General features: G+C 45.0%; 1 protein-coding gene across 1 annotated transcript in view; it reads right to left on the reverse strand.

Annotated features, from left to right (window-relative positions):
- The window catches only part of LOC102191560 (AP-3 complex subunit sigma-2), a 42,206-nt gene continuing 24,004 nt past the window's right edge, over positions 261-18,462 (reverse strand). The window contains exons 5-6 of the mRNA XM_005694976.3: positions 3,515-3,622; positions 261-1,934 (exon numbers count right to left, since the gene is read on the reverse strand). Coding sequence (XP_005695033.2) covers positions 1,806-1,934; positions 3,515-3,622 — 237 coding nt within the window. The 3' untranslated portion in view covers positions 261-1,805. The remainder of the gene's footprint in view (positions 1,935-3,514; positions 3,623-18,462) is intronic.

The following is an 18,462-nucleotide window of genomic DNA, read 5'->3' on the forward strand; positions in this document are numbered from 1 at the left end:
AGTCTCAACTCTTAGACCTGTGTGACCTAAAGCAAGTTACTTGACCTCTCCAAGTCTTACTTTCTTGACCTGCAGAATGAGAGATAATAAGGTCTGTTGTAAGGATTGTGGAAGGATCTTGCTTATGCCATCTTACAGAAAGTATAAAATAAATAACATTTTCCTTCTTTGTTCCTACTTCACTTTAAGCAAATTATGAAAGAGGAATGTGAATAGGCTGAAATGTCTGTTAAAAAAAATGAAAACTTTTTAAAAGAACATCAGAGGCTTTGACATTGGATAGATATATTTACCTACATTTCCCTCTTCCCACATAAGTGTCTATCTTCTGAGCAACACGGCCCATCTCTGAGGTTATTGGAGAGGTTCCGAAAGACTGAGTCAAGAGGCTACAGGGAATAAAGGACACCCACCGCAGGAAGCACTGTTCAAAGCGGGAGAAGACGTGACTCAACACATGGTCTTGTTGGGCACATCAGACAGGCTCTGCGACAACATCAGGAGGCCTGAGCAAACAGTCTGGGCCACCAGCTGGCAAGCACAACAAGTCCCCAGGCTGGGAGACTTAGTAGCATGGCACAGAGAGCTCCCTAACCTCAAGGCAGCTCATCAAGGCACCTGGCCCCAAGGCAGTGCAGGGGTAAGAGGCACTGCTCCGAGGAGCAGCTCCATCTCTAAGATGACCAACCACAGGCACAAAGACCCTCACGACATGGGAAATATTTATGGGTTTCCACAGCGAGCTCTAGTGAACTGTCACCTTAGGGCGCAGGGCAAGCCCAGAACGAGCTCAGGGAGGGACCCTCTGAATGTGGGGAAAAGATGCTGCGCTGCCCCAGGTCTCAGCCAGCACGCTGCCTGTGTCCCAGGTCCAGAACGGGGGCCCTGGTTCAGGCTCTCACGCTCCACAAGCTGGTGCAGACTGCAGTGGCTTTCCACCCAGAGAACACCCATCATTCAGAACACAGCAACTGACCCATCTACTCCTCGGGAGAAGAATGTGTTTTAAACCTAGCACAGTCACAATTCTGAGATGTTCCACATGTCAGCTTTGCCTTCTACAGACATGGGGCGCCACCCCTTTGATGGGAACCACTCTGGCTGTGGGAGTACCCTCCCTGTGGGCAGAAATGTGCAGGCAGGCAAGCAACAGGCTTACAAAGTGGACTGTGTCCTATACACACACACAGCTGGGCGAGCAGAGCTGGGACTGTGGCTGTGGGGAACGTAGGTGGGGGTGAGAAGGCTGGGCTGTGCCAAAGGATTCTGGGTGTGCCAACCCTAGGAGAGCCAGCAGGCCACTTTGGATCACCTTAAACTCCTGTCCTTGTTTGCCATGCACCATGTTTCCAGATCTAGAGGGTCAATCTGTTCCCAGCTACGGCACCTCGCCATCACAGTCAACGCTGCAGGATCTCAGGGAGCCTTCAACTCAAGGTTGAAGCCTCGAGTCAGCACACATCCTCAGGATGGGGTTCTGGGATCGAGGTGGGGAGAGGGCTCTCACTACAGTCCCCAAGCCCTGGGAGTGGCTGCACACGGGAGGGAAAGGGGGCGTATGACTTGGGCACCTGACCCCCACTGAGGTAGCCAGGGCCCCTCACACCCACAGTTGCCGTCTGTCCGAGAGATGGGCAAGGCCGCACGTGTGAGAAGGCTGGCAGTGGACACAGGGCTCTTTCCTGCTCCAGGACAGTGGGGGCCAGGGCCCAAGGCTGGACTCCTTGAGGGTGTAGAGCGGGTTGTGCTGCAGGGCTGGCTCGGCTCTGCTGGCTCCAAGGACTCAGTTCAGCTGTCCTCCACTCTCAGACAAACTGGGACAGGTTGGGGACCTTGATGTTGAGATCGCCAATGTTGATGTTCCGGGGCATCTCTGGCAGGTTGATGTTCTTCACAGCGGACACTGCCCGGGCAGGTGCAGCTGAAAGGCCACCCTGCAGAGATATAAAGGTGGCTGTGTGATAAACTCTCACTGCCATCTGCTTAATGTTTTCACAACAACAAAAAAACAAGTGAAAGAGGGAGAGAAAATGTCCAAACTGAGTACATGTAACACAAGCTTTGACTTTTCCATCTTTATGCCTCAAAGGTGGCCAACACAGCTCTTAGGTCAGTGGGTTCCGCAGTAAAGGGGCCCACACTCTGCACCCCGGAACACGTGCTGTGTCTCGTGCAATTTCCTGGCCCCAGCGCCCACAGTGCCTGGCACACAGGGGCTGCTCAACAGACGCCCGCTGAAATAACCAGCATGGTTTAACCAAGTTGTCTTCAGTATCAGGGTCACTTTTCAGGTTACGAAACAAAAATACAAGACTTTCCTCAAGAGACTGAAGACTCTTAACAGACGAGTGCAGTCACAGGGACATTCTTAATGGAAAAAGGAATGTCACAGCTTAGGACAACTGCTTGCCAACTAATAACGTGAGATGGAGAAGAGCTGGCTTTGGAAATGACATGTGGCCACAAGATGGGGGGAGGCCACAGCGGAGGCGGAGCACACACAGACACGGAAGGGCTGGAGACAGCGCGGGGAGGAAAGGTGACCGTGGCAAGCCCCAGCCCTCCAGCGGCCCAGGCGTGCAGAGAAGGGGAGAAGTTGACGAGGACACTCTCTAAACGGTTTCCTCCTCCTCGACCACTTTCCGGATCCTGACTCCAATCCCACCCTTGCCCGGCAAGTCTCTGTTTCCTCTAGTTTCCAAACCTCTGGCCTCTGACTCACTCACTATTCTTGGAAGCTTCCCAGCCTGCATTTCTAAGAGAACTCTAGTTGCCACAATAGCTGCGGTTTGGAAAAGCTTCTTCAGCAGGACTGCCAGTCCTCACACAAAGAATCCCTGGTTTCGCAAGATCAAGCTCTGATGCACAAAGCGGTGAAGCTCTTAAAGACGCTCAGATAGCTACAGAGGTAATTTGTTGTGCTTGCTCTCCCACTTGTGAAGGTGTGTGCCGGTAACCTCTGCTCCCTGGTACGGCTGACGAAGGTGATGGGGAGACCTCAGGGGAACAGGATGCATCTGCATCAGACTCAGCACCATGAGGGGGTGGACTGGGAGGAAGCTATTTTCAAACTCAGCCCAAATTCTACCGTAGCTTTTTATCAGGCTAACTGGAAACTGGCCATTCTGAGGTTTGACAGACACCACGAGAAGTGGCTGCTGGGAGACAGACTCTCAGGCACACAAGCTAGGAAACCACATTAGAATCTGAGAAGGTGATTCTGGGTACCCCAGGGAACATGTGGTTATGAAAGGAGGAATTACAACCCACATAATCCCCCAAGCCAGAAGCTGTCTGCCTTCCTGCGCCACCTGGCTTTCCATTCACACCTTTAGCCTCATTCTCACCTGTTTAATCTTCAAACCAATGAGTGTCAGTGGACTCAGGGAAAAAAAGAAGATGGAGCAGAAAACACTCCTAAGGCTCCACAGTAACCCAACTTCACACAGCAGCCATTCCTCCCTCTTCCCAGGTCTTCTCTGACCAGCCGGGGCAGAATCCAGCAGTGTCTCACCTCGGACTTCTCCAGCCTGTTCTGGGCTTCAATCTGAGCCACAATCTCATTCATGTTTGTTTCCAGGACCATCCCACCCATCACCACCTCCTGAAGGATGTAGTGTACCTGCAGGGGAAGCAGAAGTGAGAAGGTCAGAGCCCCTTGTGGTCGTGAGGCTGTGGCCCCAGAGGAAACCCCATGGGCTCTCCTGCAGAAGCAGAGAGGCCAGGCACGACACTGGCACTGATGAGCAACGAATGCCTCAGCCCCATGGGTCACCCACCTCTCCGGTGAGGCCACAGGGGACTCCCCCACGTTTCAGCGTGTCAAGACACAGATCTCCCCCAGGACCAGTGGCAAGAGGGCCTGGCTACACTCAGGGCAGGGTGGTGCTGCATGAAGTCAGACTGTGTGCAAATTTCAGCTCTGCTATTTGTGAGCCGAATGAGCTTGGGCAAATGACCCTTTCAGTGCTTCAGCTTCCTTCCAGGACTGTGGTAAGGGCTGAATGCGATAAGCTGTATAAAGCACCTACGTGGTGCCTGGCAAACACTGGGCTCTAAATAAATAATGATGGCTTTCATTACAAGTCTGATCACTATAAATACCGACTGACATTCAACTAGCCCAGCTATGACAGAACAGTTCCTGTCTACAAACATTTCCATGTGAAACAACGTTATCCTCCAGGCTTCATAACAGGCCCATCCTCTGGCACCCTCCTCATATGTTCTAGCTTAGCGAGGAAACTAGGTTCAGCATGAACACCTCTCTGGCCACGGGGCTCCCATGTGGACCTTCCACCCAGCTCACCATTCTCAGACTGCGGTGATGGCCGAGTATTGTGCTGATTCAGCAACTCTACACTACACATGCAGGAAAGCTTTCATGGAGCCCCAGGTAGGTCAGGTCAGAGATGCCCACTGGGCTATGTAAGGGCTGGTATGTCACATTTCACATCAAGTTCATATCAACATGGCCTTCAAGGCACTTTAGTCAACTTTGGAAAGAGACCACCTTGTATGGTCAACCAAGTGCCAAATTAGTGGGACAGTCCTACAGGAAGTCCAAGAAGGGAGAGAGCGGTGGTCAGAGAGGCCAGCTAGCTTCACTGAGACAGTGAGAGACCTGGAGCTGGGCCTGACACCAGAGAAACAGGAAGATTTCAGCTGGTGTATGGTCTGAGGCGCACCTGGGCCCGGCTGGAATGTCAGGTTTACATGCGAGAGAGGCTGAGAACAATGCTGAGGGCCTGGTTTGGGTCTAAGGCAGGTCTCTTAAGCTGCCACCTGGGGCTGGAGAGTTCTCTGTGGCAGGGGAGCTGCTCCGTGCACTGTGGCAGGTGTAGCAGCACTCCTGGTCTCCGTCCACTAGATTCCAGAGCACCCCTTCAGCTGAGACAACACAAATGTCTCCAGGTACGGTCAAATGTCTGCAGGGGCAACAACTGTCTTCAGTTGAGACCACACTGGTCTAGACTAGACTAGACTACGGAGGATTTGAGGGCCAATATACTCCACTGCATGGAGAGTCTTGCTACGGAGAGCCAAGGAAAAAGACATGTCCGTGTGTCTGTGTACTTTTGACATATGAAGTTTACTGGCCCATTAGTTCTCCATGTTTTGTTCACAGTAAGTGGGGAAATACACTGACAGCTGCAACTAGAGTCCTCCTGACCTTGAGGGAGTATACTAAAGCCTACATTCAAATACAAATATGTTTCCCTACACTAATTAAGCCTTATTAACCACTTTTCTGTCTATACTCACATGAGGTATTCTTATATTTTACAGAATATGAACTATTTCATTATCTATATGCAAAGGAGATTTAATAGTGAAACTCTCATATATAGATAGTTTATAAAACATTAAACAAGATTGGTTTTAAAATTAGTCTCTGGGGAACTACACTGTTTATACTTCCCCATCAAGAAACAGGCTTCAGAAAACAGTATGATGTTTCCTTAAAAAATTAAACACAGAATTACCTTATTACTTCTGGGATTATCCTCAAAAGATTCAAAGAGAGACGTGTACACCTATCTTCACAGCAGCATTACTCACAACAGTCAAAAGTAGAAAGCAACCCAATCAATGTGTGAGCGGATAAACAAAATGTGGCATATACACGGCAATGAAATATTACTCAGCATTACAAGAAAATCTTGCAACGTGCTCCAACATGGATGAGCCTTTAGGACACCATGCTAAGTGAGATAAGCCAGACATAAAAGGACAAATTCAGTATGATTCCATTTATATAAGGTACCTAGTGGTCAAAATCATAGAGGCAGAAAGTAGGATGGTGACTGCCAGGAGCTGTGGGGACGAGGCAATGGGGATGCTCTTCAGTGGGTACACAGTATCAGTTTTGCAAGAGAAAGAGCGCTAGACATGGGCTGCACAAAAATGTGAACTCATTTAACACTACTGAACAGTACATTTAAAAATGAAGACAGTAAGCTTTATGTTATGTAAATGGTATCTCTATACCAGTACTCCTAGTATTTATTCTTTGTAATAAATACCTTTTTCATGGGGGGAGTGGTACTTGTTGAGCATCAACTATGTGCTGAGTACTTTATATGTAACTTATTTTAGCTTTATAACATCTACCTGAGATAAACTGATGTGTGGAAACTAATACATGGAAAAGTCAATAAACTGTCCCAACCTCACGTATTTAGCAGGTCATAGTTAGTGACCTGATCACTGAATCTAGGTCTGACTCCAGAGCTCATGTTTCCACCATACCTCCTCAAAATCCCAAACTGATTTTTACTTTCTTCTTCTACACATAGAGGAAGACTCTACATGGAATCGTTTCAGGACTTGCCTTGGGTGTGTCAAAGATAAAGCAGGAATTCTTCCATGTTTTCTTCCCAAGGCCTAGAACAATGCCCAGTGTGGAGTAGGCGTGTTGAATGAATAACAGGCTTTTCATAAATCTGAACAGAATCCTCCTTGGGCTTTAGTGCTTAAAAGATGGATGACAGTGTGGTGGAGAGGCTTTATGGGGAAGGTGTAGTAAAAGGCCTAACAGAGGATATAAGGGGACCAGTGGTTGGTTAATAGAAAACATTAGTCTGATTTGAACACTGCATTGTGAAGTCATAATTTTAAAATGTTATTCATAAAGGTATTCAAGTGCAAGGAGAAATAAACAAAAATGCAAACTCCATTTTCAACAAACTGAAGATAACCATAATCCCAGGCTCCCAATTAAAAAGCAGAGACATCACTTTGCCTACAAAGGTCTGTTTAGTCAAAGCTATGGTTTTTCCAGTAGTCATGCATGGATGTGAGAGTTGGCCCATAAAGAAGGCTGAGTGCCAAAGAATTGATGCTTTTGAATTGCGGTGCTGGGAAAGACTCTAGAGAGTACCTTGGACAGCAAGATCAAACCAGTCAACCCTAAAGGAAATGAACCCTGAATATTCATTGGAAGGACTGATGTTAAAGCTCCAATACTTTGGCCACCTGATACAAAGAGCCAACTCATTGGAAAAGACTCTGATGCTGGGAAAGACTGAAGGAGAAGGGGATGACAGAGGATGAGATGGTTGGATGGCATCACCAACTCAATGGACATGAGTCTGAACCAACTCTGGGAGATAGTGGAGGACAGGGAAGCCTGGTGTGCTGTAGTCCATGGGATTGCAAAGAGTTGGACACAACTGAGTGACTGAACAACAGGCCCCTAAATGGGTGTAAACGCTGTCAAAAGCAGGGAGCCCAAGCAAGGGCTCCTTTCCTTTTGAAAAGAAAGGATGCTATAGAGAGAGGGCATGGGAGCTGGAGAACTCAGGAAGGCCTGCAAAACATGCTTCTTATAGGTGAAGGATACACCCTCTGTGACCCAATAGTTTCCTGATTTTTGGAAGATAAGCGCTTCCTTGGGCCTGAAGTTGGGCCTAAGTGAAAAGTCATCCAAATGAGGTCTATTTTGCCTCCCAGGGCTGGTCTCTGTGGAGCAGAGAGGGCAGTCTTGGCGTGGTAGGAAAATCACAGATGTCTACCTCTTTTGGCTGGGTAGAAATTAAAGTAAAGAAACTCACCTGGAACCTGAAATCATGAGAACAACTGCAGTCAGCCTGGAACACAGACTTGGTACTTCCCCTAAACAGCATCCTGCAAATAGCTGGTCCCTGAAAAACCCACCTATTTAAAGATAAGTTATAAAAATGAAATCTGCATGGGATCTATATAAAGATGCAACAAGAAACAAATTAGGAAAGAAACAGGAAAACCATAGGGCAGACTAAGACTACATGTCAGAAAAATGCTGTCATAGAGCAGACAAAATGCAACAACATATTTTACAGAATTGAAAAAAGGAAACTATGAAGCAAGAGCCTAAAGCTGAAGTGTAAGAGCTTATATGGGAGAAACAGGGAGACAAGAAGAGAAGACATAAATGAAAGGAAAAAAAAAAAACACAGAGAAATGAAGAAGAATCTGGAAGGAAGAAAAGGGAGAAGAGACACTGCTAAAAACACAGGAAGGAGCAAAAAGGAGAGAAATTTTGAAAAAGCATATAAAAGGAACCAGACAAAAAGAAGAGTTAACAGCAATCGGGAGAAAATGAGTTACAGAAGATAGCAAAGGAGATACAACATAATGTAAAAGAAACCTGTAACATGGAACAGAAGAGGGATGTAAAGACTCAGCTCATAAAGATGATGCAAAAATGTTTTCAAGATGTTCCCGAAAACGCACATTGCATTCCAGGGAAAAACTGACCCGAAACAATCAGTGCCGAGACAGACCTTGAAGGTAAGGTTTCTCAATTTCCACAAGCAGGTGAAATGATCAAATCACTTAAAAGAGGGACACAAGCTTGAAAATTCCCACAGTAAAATTCAATGTTGGCAGAAAAAGAAGCAGTATTTACAAAAATTCCCAAGAAAAGAAAAGGTAACTCAAGAATTTTACACCTAGGTAACTGGAAATTCCTCTGTTTTGAAGAAAAAACTTCTGCCAACCGAGAGGTGACTGGAAAAACCGTGGCAGAAAGACCGGCAGCAAGCACTGGATATCCTTACTGGTAGGACTAAGACAAACGGGGTTAGAGTGACAAGAGAATGTCAATGCTACATGCTTCGACAATGCAGAAAAACGACAGCTAGCAGAATTAGGAAGATGGGGGGGCGGGGAGAGGGAGGCAGCAGATTAGTAACACTGATTTCTCTACCCCCAATGAAGAGCATTTTAAACCAACAACTTATGTAATGAAGACAGTTATTTTGACTTTGACTGTGACTTTTCCCTCAAAGTCCAAGCTTCTACTACAATCATCTACTACAGACACTACTCCGAGAGCCACAAAACTTTTGGTGTAGAGCCCACGGGATCTTTTTTACCGGTTAGACATCAATGGGGGCTTCCCTGCCAGCTCAGCAGTAAAGAAGCCATCTACCAATGCAGGGAACACGGGTTCAATCTCTGGGTTGGGAAGCTCCCTCTGGAGAAGGAAATGGCAACCCACTCCAGTATTCTTGCCTGGGAAATCCCATGGACAGAGAAGCCTGGTGGGCCATAGTCCATGGGGGCTGCAAAGAGTCTGACACGACTTGGCAACTAAACAACATCTATGTAATTTCTCTTGTATACAATTCACTCATAATGTATCATTTACAATTTCCAGTTCCTCTAAAGGAGAGGGAGGACTCAGATTTCTGTGAAACAGAAGTATGGAATTTTTCTAGACTTTAGGAGTCCTCCTGCTCTGGTCTCCTTCAGTTATCTTGTCCAAACCAATTCAACTTCATTCCTCTTTTAAGTAACTTGCCTTTCCAAAGCAAGATAAGTTTTATAGAACAAATCTCTTTTCTCACATATGGTTTATCTGTATATTATTAATTATGATAAATGACTTAACCACAATAGCAATATAACTGACATCAACAGGTCTGGAGCTATCACAACTGACCTTTGGTAACCACAGTGACTCATGTGGTGTCCATGAACCGAGGTTGAGCCACGGGGGATTAGCTCACCAGCTGTCCAGGTTAACCTGACAAGTCGGTGAAGACCTGCTTTTACTGAACCTGCAGCGAACCATGGAACGTGGGTGAGCTTTCTCTGAGTGGAGACAGAGGAGCCTTGAGAAAGTTGGAGGTTGCCAAGCATGAGTGTGGGGAGAAGACAATGGAGAATCAGCACCAAACTCATGTACCTAAAAAACTAGAGGTTAACAAATCACAAAAATGGTTCTGACAAACGACACGAGCTGACTGATGGACTGAACTTGAGGATGCCAGCAGCAATGTAGGTAAAACCTCAGAGAACACTGAGAGCTAAAGGAGCAAACCAACAAAGGGAGGTGGAGCAAGAAGAAACCCAAAGCCTGCATCAGGGAGGGGGCACAAGAAGAGAGGAAAGCAGACGCAAAGGTCTTCAGGAGTCCCCTCTCAACAGTCAGAACGCAGGAATGACTACAAGCCAAGAGGTGTGCAGCTCTGAAAAGCGACCTAACCTGCTAATAAGACCATTTCCCTCCCCGCTCCCCCACAGGGGGACAGCTGTCTCCCATCTTTCTTTTCCAGGAAGCTGTGACATCACCCTCTCTCCAGAGGAGGTACCTGCTTCTCTAACTGGCCCCACTGGGCATCCAGTGTGGGCCCCTCTATTCTTTTCTGTCAGTATAAGTTAACTGTTTGAGGCCTTCCCCATCTCATTCCCTAGAGGCAAGATGAAGGTTGTGACCAGAATGTAAGTTTGTACCCTGGGCTCTCTCAGAAGTTTTCCTGTGACCCAGCTTACTGATACAGAAACTAAGAAGAACAAATCTGGTGCATGCTGAGCATTCACTAGTGCTTAGGTATAGCTTTGGGACTCCTGGAAGGTGTGATTCTTCTGTTCTGAAGGACCTGAATCAGAAGTTCTGTGCCAACAAAGGCTTGGTAAGTAGTTGCACTGTGAAAATGCACAGAAAGGGGAAAACAGCCCTGGGAGGTATTGAAGGAGAGTTAAATGACTGTCTAACCTGCTGGGATTTCCTGATGGAAAGAAAGCACTTCTTTAATTGGAACAAGGGCTTATGGTGCTTCCGACTCTGCTGAGAACTGCTAATCCTAACCCTCACTACCTTCCACTATTCTTCATGCTGATCTTAAGCAGTTCTGTAAAAATCAGAGATTGCAAAAGGAGCCTTCCAAGATTTGAGGTGATGAATACCGAAGACTTCGGTGAAGTAAATTCAAGAAAGACTAAAGACCTCTCCGGGCTGAGGTAATCACCTCTACTCAGTGATACTGCTGTGTCCAGCATGCATCTCACCCGAGGCACTCAGCTCAGTGCACTGTCATATTTTTCACTTGTCTGTTCTTCTCCTTGAAGGGAGACCTTCAGTTCAGTTGCTCAGTTGTGTCCATTCTTTGCAACCCCATAGACTGCAGCACGCCAGGCCTCCCTGTCCATCACGAACTCCCAGAGCTTACTCAAACTCATGTCCATCGAGTCGGTGATGCCATCCAGCCATCTCATCCTCTGTCGTCCCCTTCTCCTCCTGCCTTCAATTCTTCCAACATCAGGGTCTTTTCCAATGAGTCAGTGCTTCACATCAGGGGACTGAAGTATTGGAGCTTCAGCATCAGTCTTTCCAATGAATATTCAGGGTTGATTTCCTTTAGGACTGACTGGTTTGATCTCCTTGCAGTTCAAGGGACTCTCAAGAGTCTTCTCCAATACCGCAGTTCAAAAGGATCAATTCTTCGGTGCTCAGTTTTATTTATCGTCCAACTCTCACAACCGTACATGACTACTGAAAAAAACCATAGCTTTGACTAGGTGGACCTTTGTTGGCAAAGTGATGTCTCTGCTTTTTAATGTGCTGTCTAGGTTGGTCATAGCTTTTCTTCCAAAGAGCAGCGTCTTTTAATTTTATGGCTGCAGTCACCATCTGCAGTGATTCTGGAGCCCAAGAAAATAAAGTCTGCCACTGTTTCTTCTTTCCATTGTTTCTCCATCTATTTGCCATGAAGTGATGGGACCGGACACCATGATCTTAGTTTTCTGAATGTTGAGTTTTAAGCCAGCTTTTTCAAAAACTCTCCTCTTTTACTTTCATCAAGTGGTTCTTTACTTCCTCTTCACTTTCTGCCATAAGGGTCACAGATATATCATCTGCATATCTGAGTTTATTGATATATCTCCCTGCAATCTTTTTCCAGCTGAAACACAAGCTGTTTCATCCAGTCCAGTATTTCACATGATGTACTCTGCATGTAAGTTAAATAAAAAAGGTGACAGTAGCCTTGACGAATTCCTTTCCCAATCTGGAACCAGTCTGTTGTTCCATGTCCAGTTCTAACTGTTGCTTCTTGACCTGCATACAGATTTCTCAGGATGCAGGTCAGATGGTCTGGTATTCCCATCTGTAAGAATTTTCCAGTTTGTTGTGATCCACACAGTCAAAGGCTTTAGCAAAATCAATGAACCAGAAGTAGATGTTTTTCTGGAACTCTTTTGCTTTTTCTATGATCCAACGGATGTTGGTAATTTGATCTCTGGTTCCTCTGCCTTTTCTAAATCCAGCTTGAACATCTGGAAGTTCATGGTTCACGTACTGTTGAAGCATGGCTTGGAGAATTTTGAGCATTACTTTGCTAGTATGTGAGATGTGAGCAATTGTGAGGTAGTTTGAACATTCTCTGGGATTGCCTTTGGGACTGAAATGAAAACTGACCTTTTCCAGTCCTGTGGCCACTGCTGAGTTTTCCAAATTTGCTGGCATGTTGAGTGCAGCACTTTCACAGCATCATCTTTTAGGATTTGCAATAGCTCAACTGGAATTCTATCACCTCCACTAGCTTTGTTCATAGTGATACTTCCTAAAACCCACTTGACTTAGCACTCCAGGATGTCTGGCTCTAGGTCAGTGATTACACCATCTTGGTTACCTGGGTCATTAAGATCTGTTTTGTATAGTTCTTCTGTGTATTCTTGCCACCTCTTCTTAATATCTTCTGCTTCTGTTAGGTTCATACCATTTCTGTCCTTTATTGTGCCTATCTTTGCATGAAATGTTCCCTTGGTATCTCTAATTTTCTTGAAGAGATCTCTAGTCTTTCCCATTCTATTGCTTTCCTCTATTTCTCTGCACTGATCACTGAGGAAAGCTTTCTTGTCTCCCCTTGCTATTCTTTGGGAACTCTGTATTCAGATGGATATAGCCTTTTCTCCTTTGCCTTTCGCTTCTCTTCTTTTCTCAACTATTTGTAAGGCCTCCTCAGACAACCATTTTGCCTTTTGGCATTTCTTCTTGGGGATGGTTTTGATCACCGCTTCCTGTACAATGTTACGAACCTTTGTCCATAGTTCTTCAGGCACTGTCTATCAGATATAATCCCTTGAATCTATTTGTCACTTTCACTGTATCGTAAGGGATTTGACTTAGATCATACGTGAATGGTCTAGTGGTTTTCCCTACTTCCTTTAATTTAAATCTGAATTTTGCAATAAGGAGTTCATGATCTTGAGGGCAGAGTCTATGTCACATTCATCTCTGGGTCCGCACTGCCAAGCGCTGTGGTGGTTACAGTGGTACTTCACAAATCTGGCTGAATGGATGAAAGAGGCTTATATGGTTCACAAGTCCTGATTTTGAGGGGACACAGGCCTTTTGAGTTGGCCTGGCTTCCCACCCTGGCACTGAAAAGCACCCTCTACCGCCTGGACACAGGAGTTAACCTCTACAAGTAAAAGTGGGTTAAAATGAGCTTACTTGTTTCATGTCAGGATTGATGCAATCTAAGAGGGAAAATAAAAGGTCATTTCGAGGACAGATGTGCTCCTTGGGGACACAGCTCTGGAACTGCAGGGAATGGAGGCAAGTCACTTTCAACAACCTTATCCATGAACAGAGGATTCTAGGATCTTCAAAAGTTCATCCTTGGTTATGTTTGTCACTGAAGTCAAAAGCGTCCTGAATCCAATCCCAGGTGAACAGAAGCCACCACTGTCTATGGCCGTTAGCATAACTGATTCCATCTTGGGCCCACACAGTTCCTCCTGTCCTTCTGCTGACCCTTCCCAGGACTGTACTATGTGGTAATCACTTCTCTGTTGTTGGGAATTGAATGTAATAGATAGTGTTTAATAATCATTAGAACCAGGTGGCCTCTATGTTCTGTTAATCCCCAAACAATGATGAAGACCTTTGCTCACTTATACTTAGCACCCATGAGACTAGTAACCCATTTATAAGTCTTGATTTAGGAACACATGACTGTTTCCAAGCATACACCTCCTCCTGCACGAGGTAAGCTATGAAATTGTCTCAATGGCCCCTCAGCTGTGTGGACTGCAGCTACAAAAGCTTCTGGAGCACTGTCTGCCCAACCCCACCCTGTGAGTAAGTTACCCTATAATAATGAACTGATCCACTGATTATATAGAGCCACCTGCCTTGTCTTTCAGTCTCAAGATACCCTCTCAGTTCAGTGGGCACTTCTTCCCTTGGTCCTCCAGGAACCACTAAAAGCAAAGTGATCTGGAGCCTGGTAACAAACATTACTCTTTTTCCTCCAGTAAAAATACTGTCTCCAGGGATTGTGGACTATATTCCAAACGTTTAAGTATTAACCTTAACGATATATTTTTTACAGATATAATAAACAAGGCTCTCATGCCAGTAGGACACAAAGGCTGAGTCAGGACATGGTACCACAGAGCAGCGGTGCAGTGAAAACGAAGCACCATGAATAACACTGTTCCTACAGTGAAATGCAGTTCTATATGGGGACAGCAGGAAGCCTTCTGGAGCAACTCCACAGGCAGAGGCGGGAGGTAAGAGCTTCCAGGACACTAGTGGCATGTTAACACATACCACGCTGCAAGTTCACTCATATCCACAGAAACCTCTCAACTAGATTAACCCTCTTCAGGTATTTCACACTGGAGGACAGAAGCCTGCCGTGCACAAAAGACACAGGGCTCACATCCCCACTGGCTATCCATACTCTCATATCTTTTTTAAAACAACAATCACCACAGAGAAGACAATAAGACACTAATCAAACAAGAAAGCATGGTCACAGAGCCTACGCTGGAACAGGAGGATGCCAATACTGCAACACTCAAGTTCTGAAAGAGAATTGTTAATCCCTAATAAAACATCTAGTCTACTATATAAAAGCTAAGTGCTGATAATTTTTTCTACCCCAAGTCACAAAGCCTGGTTGGTTTCATCAATTCCTAGGAAATGCCTCCAGAGAGTAAGGAAGGAACAGATTCTAGGTAAGATCGGGTATGCATACATCATCTCCTCGTCTGTGTTAGCGGGTGTGGTGGCTCTTAACAGGTCAATGGGTAGGAGGACCCTCACTGATAGGGGAAGGGAAAATCATCTGAATCATTTTGCCCAGAGCCAGTCTCTAGTTCCCGTATTATCCATTTTAAAAAGAAATGAAAAAGGGGAAGAGGGCATAAATACACCTTCCAGAAACATGGCAGCCTCTGCTAAAGTAAAGAAAACAGGCAAACAAAGCAAGCTGTTTAATAAAGTTCTGTTTTTCTCTTGTCCTTGCTATTAGTGTCTCCTGAACTCCTTATGAATTTCCTTGGTCTTTGGACTTTTTCCACAGTTTTCTTCAGATGCCTTGTCATGAAATTCCGTAAGACTCAATACTTAGCCCCTGACTTCCTGTCTTTCATTCTCTGTTACTCACATGATGACACATATTTTCAATGAAAAAAAAAAACGAGAAAATAGTGGAGTCTCATCTTGTATAAGGTTCAAGTTCTAAGGAAGTAAGATGGAAAGCATACATGGCCAAAAGCCCTTAAGATCACCGAAGGTGCAACCCAGACAGTCTTTGCTCCTGATTACTGTTCCTTTTCTTTTCTCCAGTTAAGTGCTAGATGAAGTGGTTGGTTCCTTAAAGGACTACACAGACTGAAAATCTGCACTGTATCTTTAAGCATTAAAATCACTCCAGAGACCATACATTGCTCATGGGAGGCACATGACAGGCACATGAGGACAGAAGCAAAGATTCAAACCTTCCATCTCACACTCACTCCAGACACAGACTAACGGAGGAGAATCGTGGGCGGAATCGTTCTGTATTTACAGCTTTTATTCTCTTTCTTTTTGCCAAATGGTTTAGAGATGAATTTGTATAAACTATTTGTATGTGACTCTACTGTATACAAACACACACACACGAGAGAATGTATTAGATTCAAGTAATCACTGGTTTTCATCAAAAGAATGTGATCTGTAACAATGTCTATTTTAAAATATGCTTAACATCACAGAATGTTAAGAGCCAGAAGGAAGAAATAAAGATAATATTTGGACCCTGTCCTCAAAGGGCTTATAGTCAAGTAGGGGAGATAAAGCATGTATAGAATTAACTATAATAAAAGGAAAGACTGTGATAAGTACTATGACCCAAGTATAAAATGCTATGGAAGTCTGGATGAGGGTGGGCCTTTACTGGTAAACGAAAGAGAAGCTATCCAGGCAGGGGAATAGAAAGTTACCCAGTAACTCATTAACTATTCTGTGTGCTCTGCTAGTAATTCTTCTTCTTGAAAAAAGGATTACTCACTTTCTGCTTTTTTTTTTTTTTCCCTTGGCCAGGCTGTGCAGCATGTGCAATCCTAGTTCCCCGAATAGGGATGGAACCCATGGCCCCTGTGATGGAAGCACGGACTGTGAAACATCAGACCACCAGGGAGTCCCTCGTGTGCAGGTTTTGTTTTGTGCCCTTACATATATATCGTTGACTAGTAAATTATACTCATTGCATATTACTCCTTCCTTAAAAAAAAACTTCCTATTATGAGTCAGAGTTCTCTCTAAAGTAATTTTAAAAAATGTTCTAGCAGGACCTTTTCTTTATTGTCTACTGTTTCATCCTCTGCCATTTCCTGCCTGTTTGTAACATTGGTCCCAAATGCACTAAGTACAACACTGGGTAAAAAAAATGGTCCAGGCCTGTTCTCAATTTTATCCTCTCTCTTATCTACTAACAAAACTTGAGCTTAGGGACTTCCTGGTCCGGTGGGTAAGACTCCACATGCGCAATGCACAGGGCCCGGATTCAATCCCTGGTTAGGGAACGATATCCCACATGCTCCAGTTAAGCTGCAGTGAAACCAAATAATAATAATAATAAGCAATACATGTGCTTAATATATTTTTTTACCACGTTGAGGATGCTAAATCAGGAGAGGACACCACAGGCAGCACAGCTGTGAGACTACGGGCTCTGAAACCAGAGTCCAGGGTCTGAATTCTGCCTCTGCCACTTACTGAGTCATCTCAGCCCTAAAACTCGGTTTCTTCAACTGTAAAATGAGGAGAACTACTGTCACTCTCTCTAATCTGAACAAATGGCAGGCAGTCAGGAAAGGGAGGCACGAGTTATTGTGACCATCAGGAAAAAGTTCCAAATGCCATGCCTGGGTCCATAATCCTGTATCTGAGGAGATGATCCCCATCCCCGCAGTTTCTGTTCCTCCTAAAGCACTGCTCCGGGAACAGCCTTGGGCCTTGCCCATCTTCTGTAGCCCTTCATATGCTGAGTCAAAAATTTACAAAGCTGTAACATCCCTAAAGGCAAGTTATTAGGTGGTCTTGGAGGTCTTTGCAGATGATGTTAAAGGGCCTTAGCTCAATCCTTGTGGCAGTGGTCCCCAGCTCTTTTCCTACATTCACCAAAGTTCACCTGTAGAACACACTTCTCTCTAGCACCCAGCGTCATTTAGTGTCCATAAGGGTTCTGAGGAAGGTGGGGGAAGGAATGAGGCATGTACTTCTTCCCGTAAGGAATCACTGCTGTGGGGGTAGAGAGCCACTGAGTAATTCAAACAGGGGAGGCAGTCAGTCACAAACACACCTGTAATATGTCATCAGGCAGGTGTGTAAAGGATGGATTTAAGGGGGTAATTCTGAAAGCAGAGAGAATAGTAGGAAAACTGTAAAAATAAAGGCAGAAGTCATCATTTATTAAGCTAAGCAATTACTCACCAACTTCAGTCCTCAAAATAACCATGAATGGTGAATAGTAATGTATTTAATCAAAGCAAAGTCTTTGATTATAAATCATACCATTATTTTATGTATCACTAAAAAGGACAATGTTGAAACGCTAGTGAACTATGAAATGTCATTGCCTGTAAGGCAAATCTGGATTTGATATGCTAAAACTATAAATATTACCCAAAAAAGGGAGTCTAAGAGTCAATTAAAGATGGTGTCACCCCTGTTTTACAACCAAAAAACCTGAGGTACAAGAAGGTTTCAAGAGGGCTGCCTAAGTCACACAGACTCTGTCAGAGCCAGAACCCCTGAAGCCATTTCAGGCAGAATCCCACTCAAGGAACACAGGGCTCCTCCCGAGTCTACCACATGTTACCTCCCAAGGGAGCAAAGGCAAAGTTAAGTGATACACTGATATATGCCCTGAAACCAGTCACACAGGTCATAATCTTGAACGTGGAGGTCTAATTAGAATCCAGTTTTTAAAAACAAGCCTTTAGCTGTGTGAATCAGACATTACATCTGAAAAGTGCTTTGAAAATTAAAAACCACACCAAATTTGGACAATCAATCAACTGTAATAATCAACCCATCAATTATATTTGAGTGCCCTGTCCTGTCTAGATGACCAACAAAGAATCACATACTGAGATTATTCCAAGACTTTAAAACCTACTGGAAAGAATTAGGAATACAAACTTCAAAGCACAAGTAAGAAGAGAAATAGGTTGGAGACCTACAACAGTGGAGTTCAAAGAAGACTCCATCAAATGTAAAACTTGAGCTGGGTTCTGAAATCTCCAAAGGTTGTTGGCGGGGAGGATGAGGGTATTTCAGGGTGGCGACAAGGCATGGGCAAAGGCAGAAAGACGGGAGTGAATCACGCACATATGTAAAACAGGGAGATGTGCCCAATGGGCCCCGGGGGTCCATGCTCTAAAGCAGAGGGAGCCCAAGGGGCGAGAGAA

Source organism: Capra hircus, chromosome 21 (genome assembly GCF_001704415.2).
Source record: "Capra hircus breed San Clemente chromosome 21, ASM170441v1, whole genome shotgun sequence".
NCBI lineage: Eukaryota > Metazoa > Chordata > Mammalia > Artiodactyla > Bovidae > Capra > Capra hircus.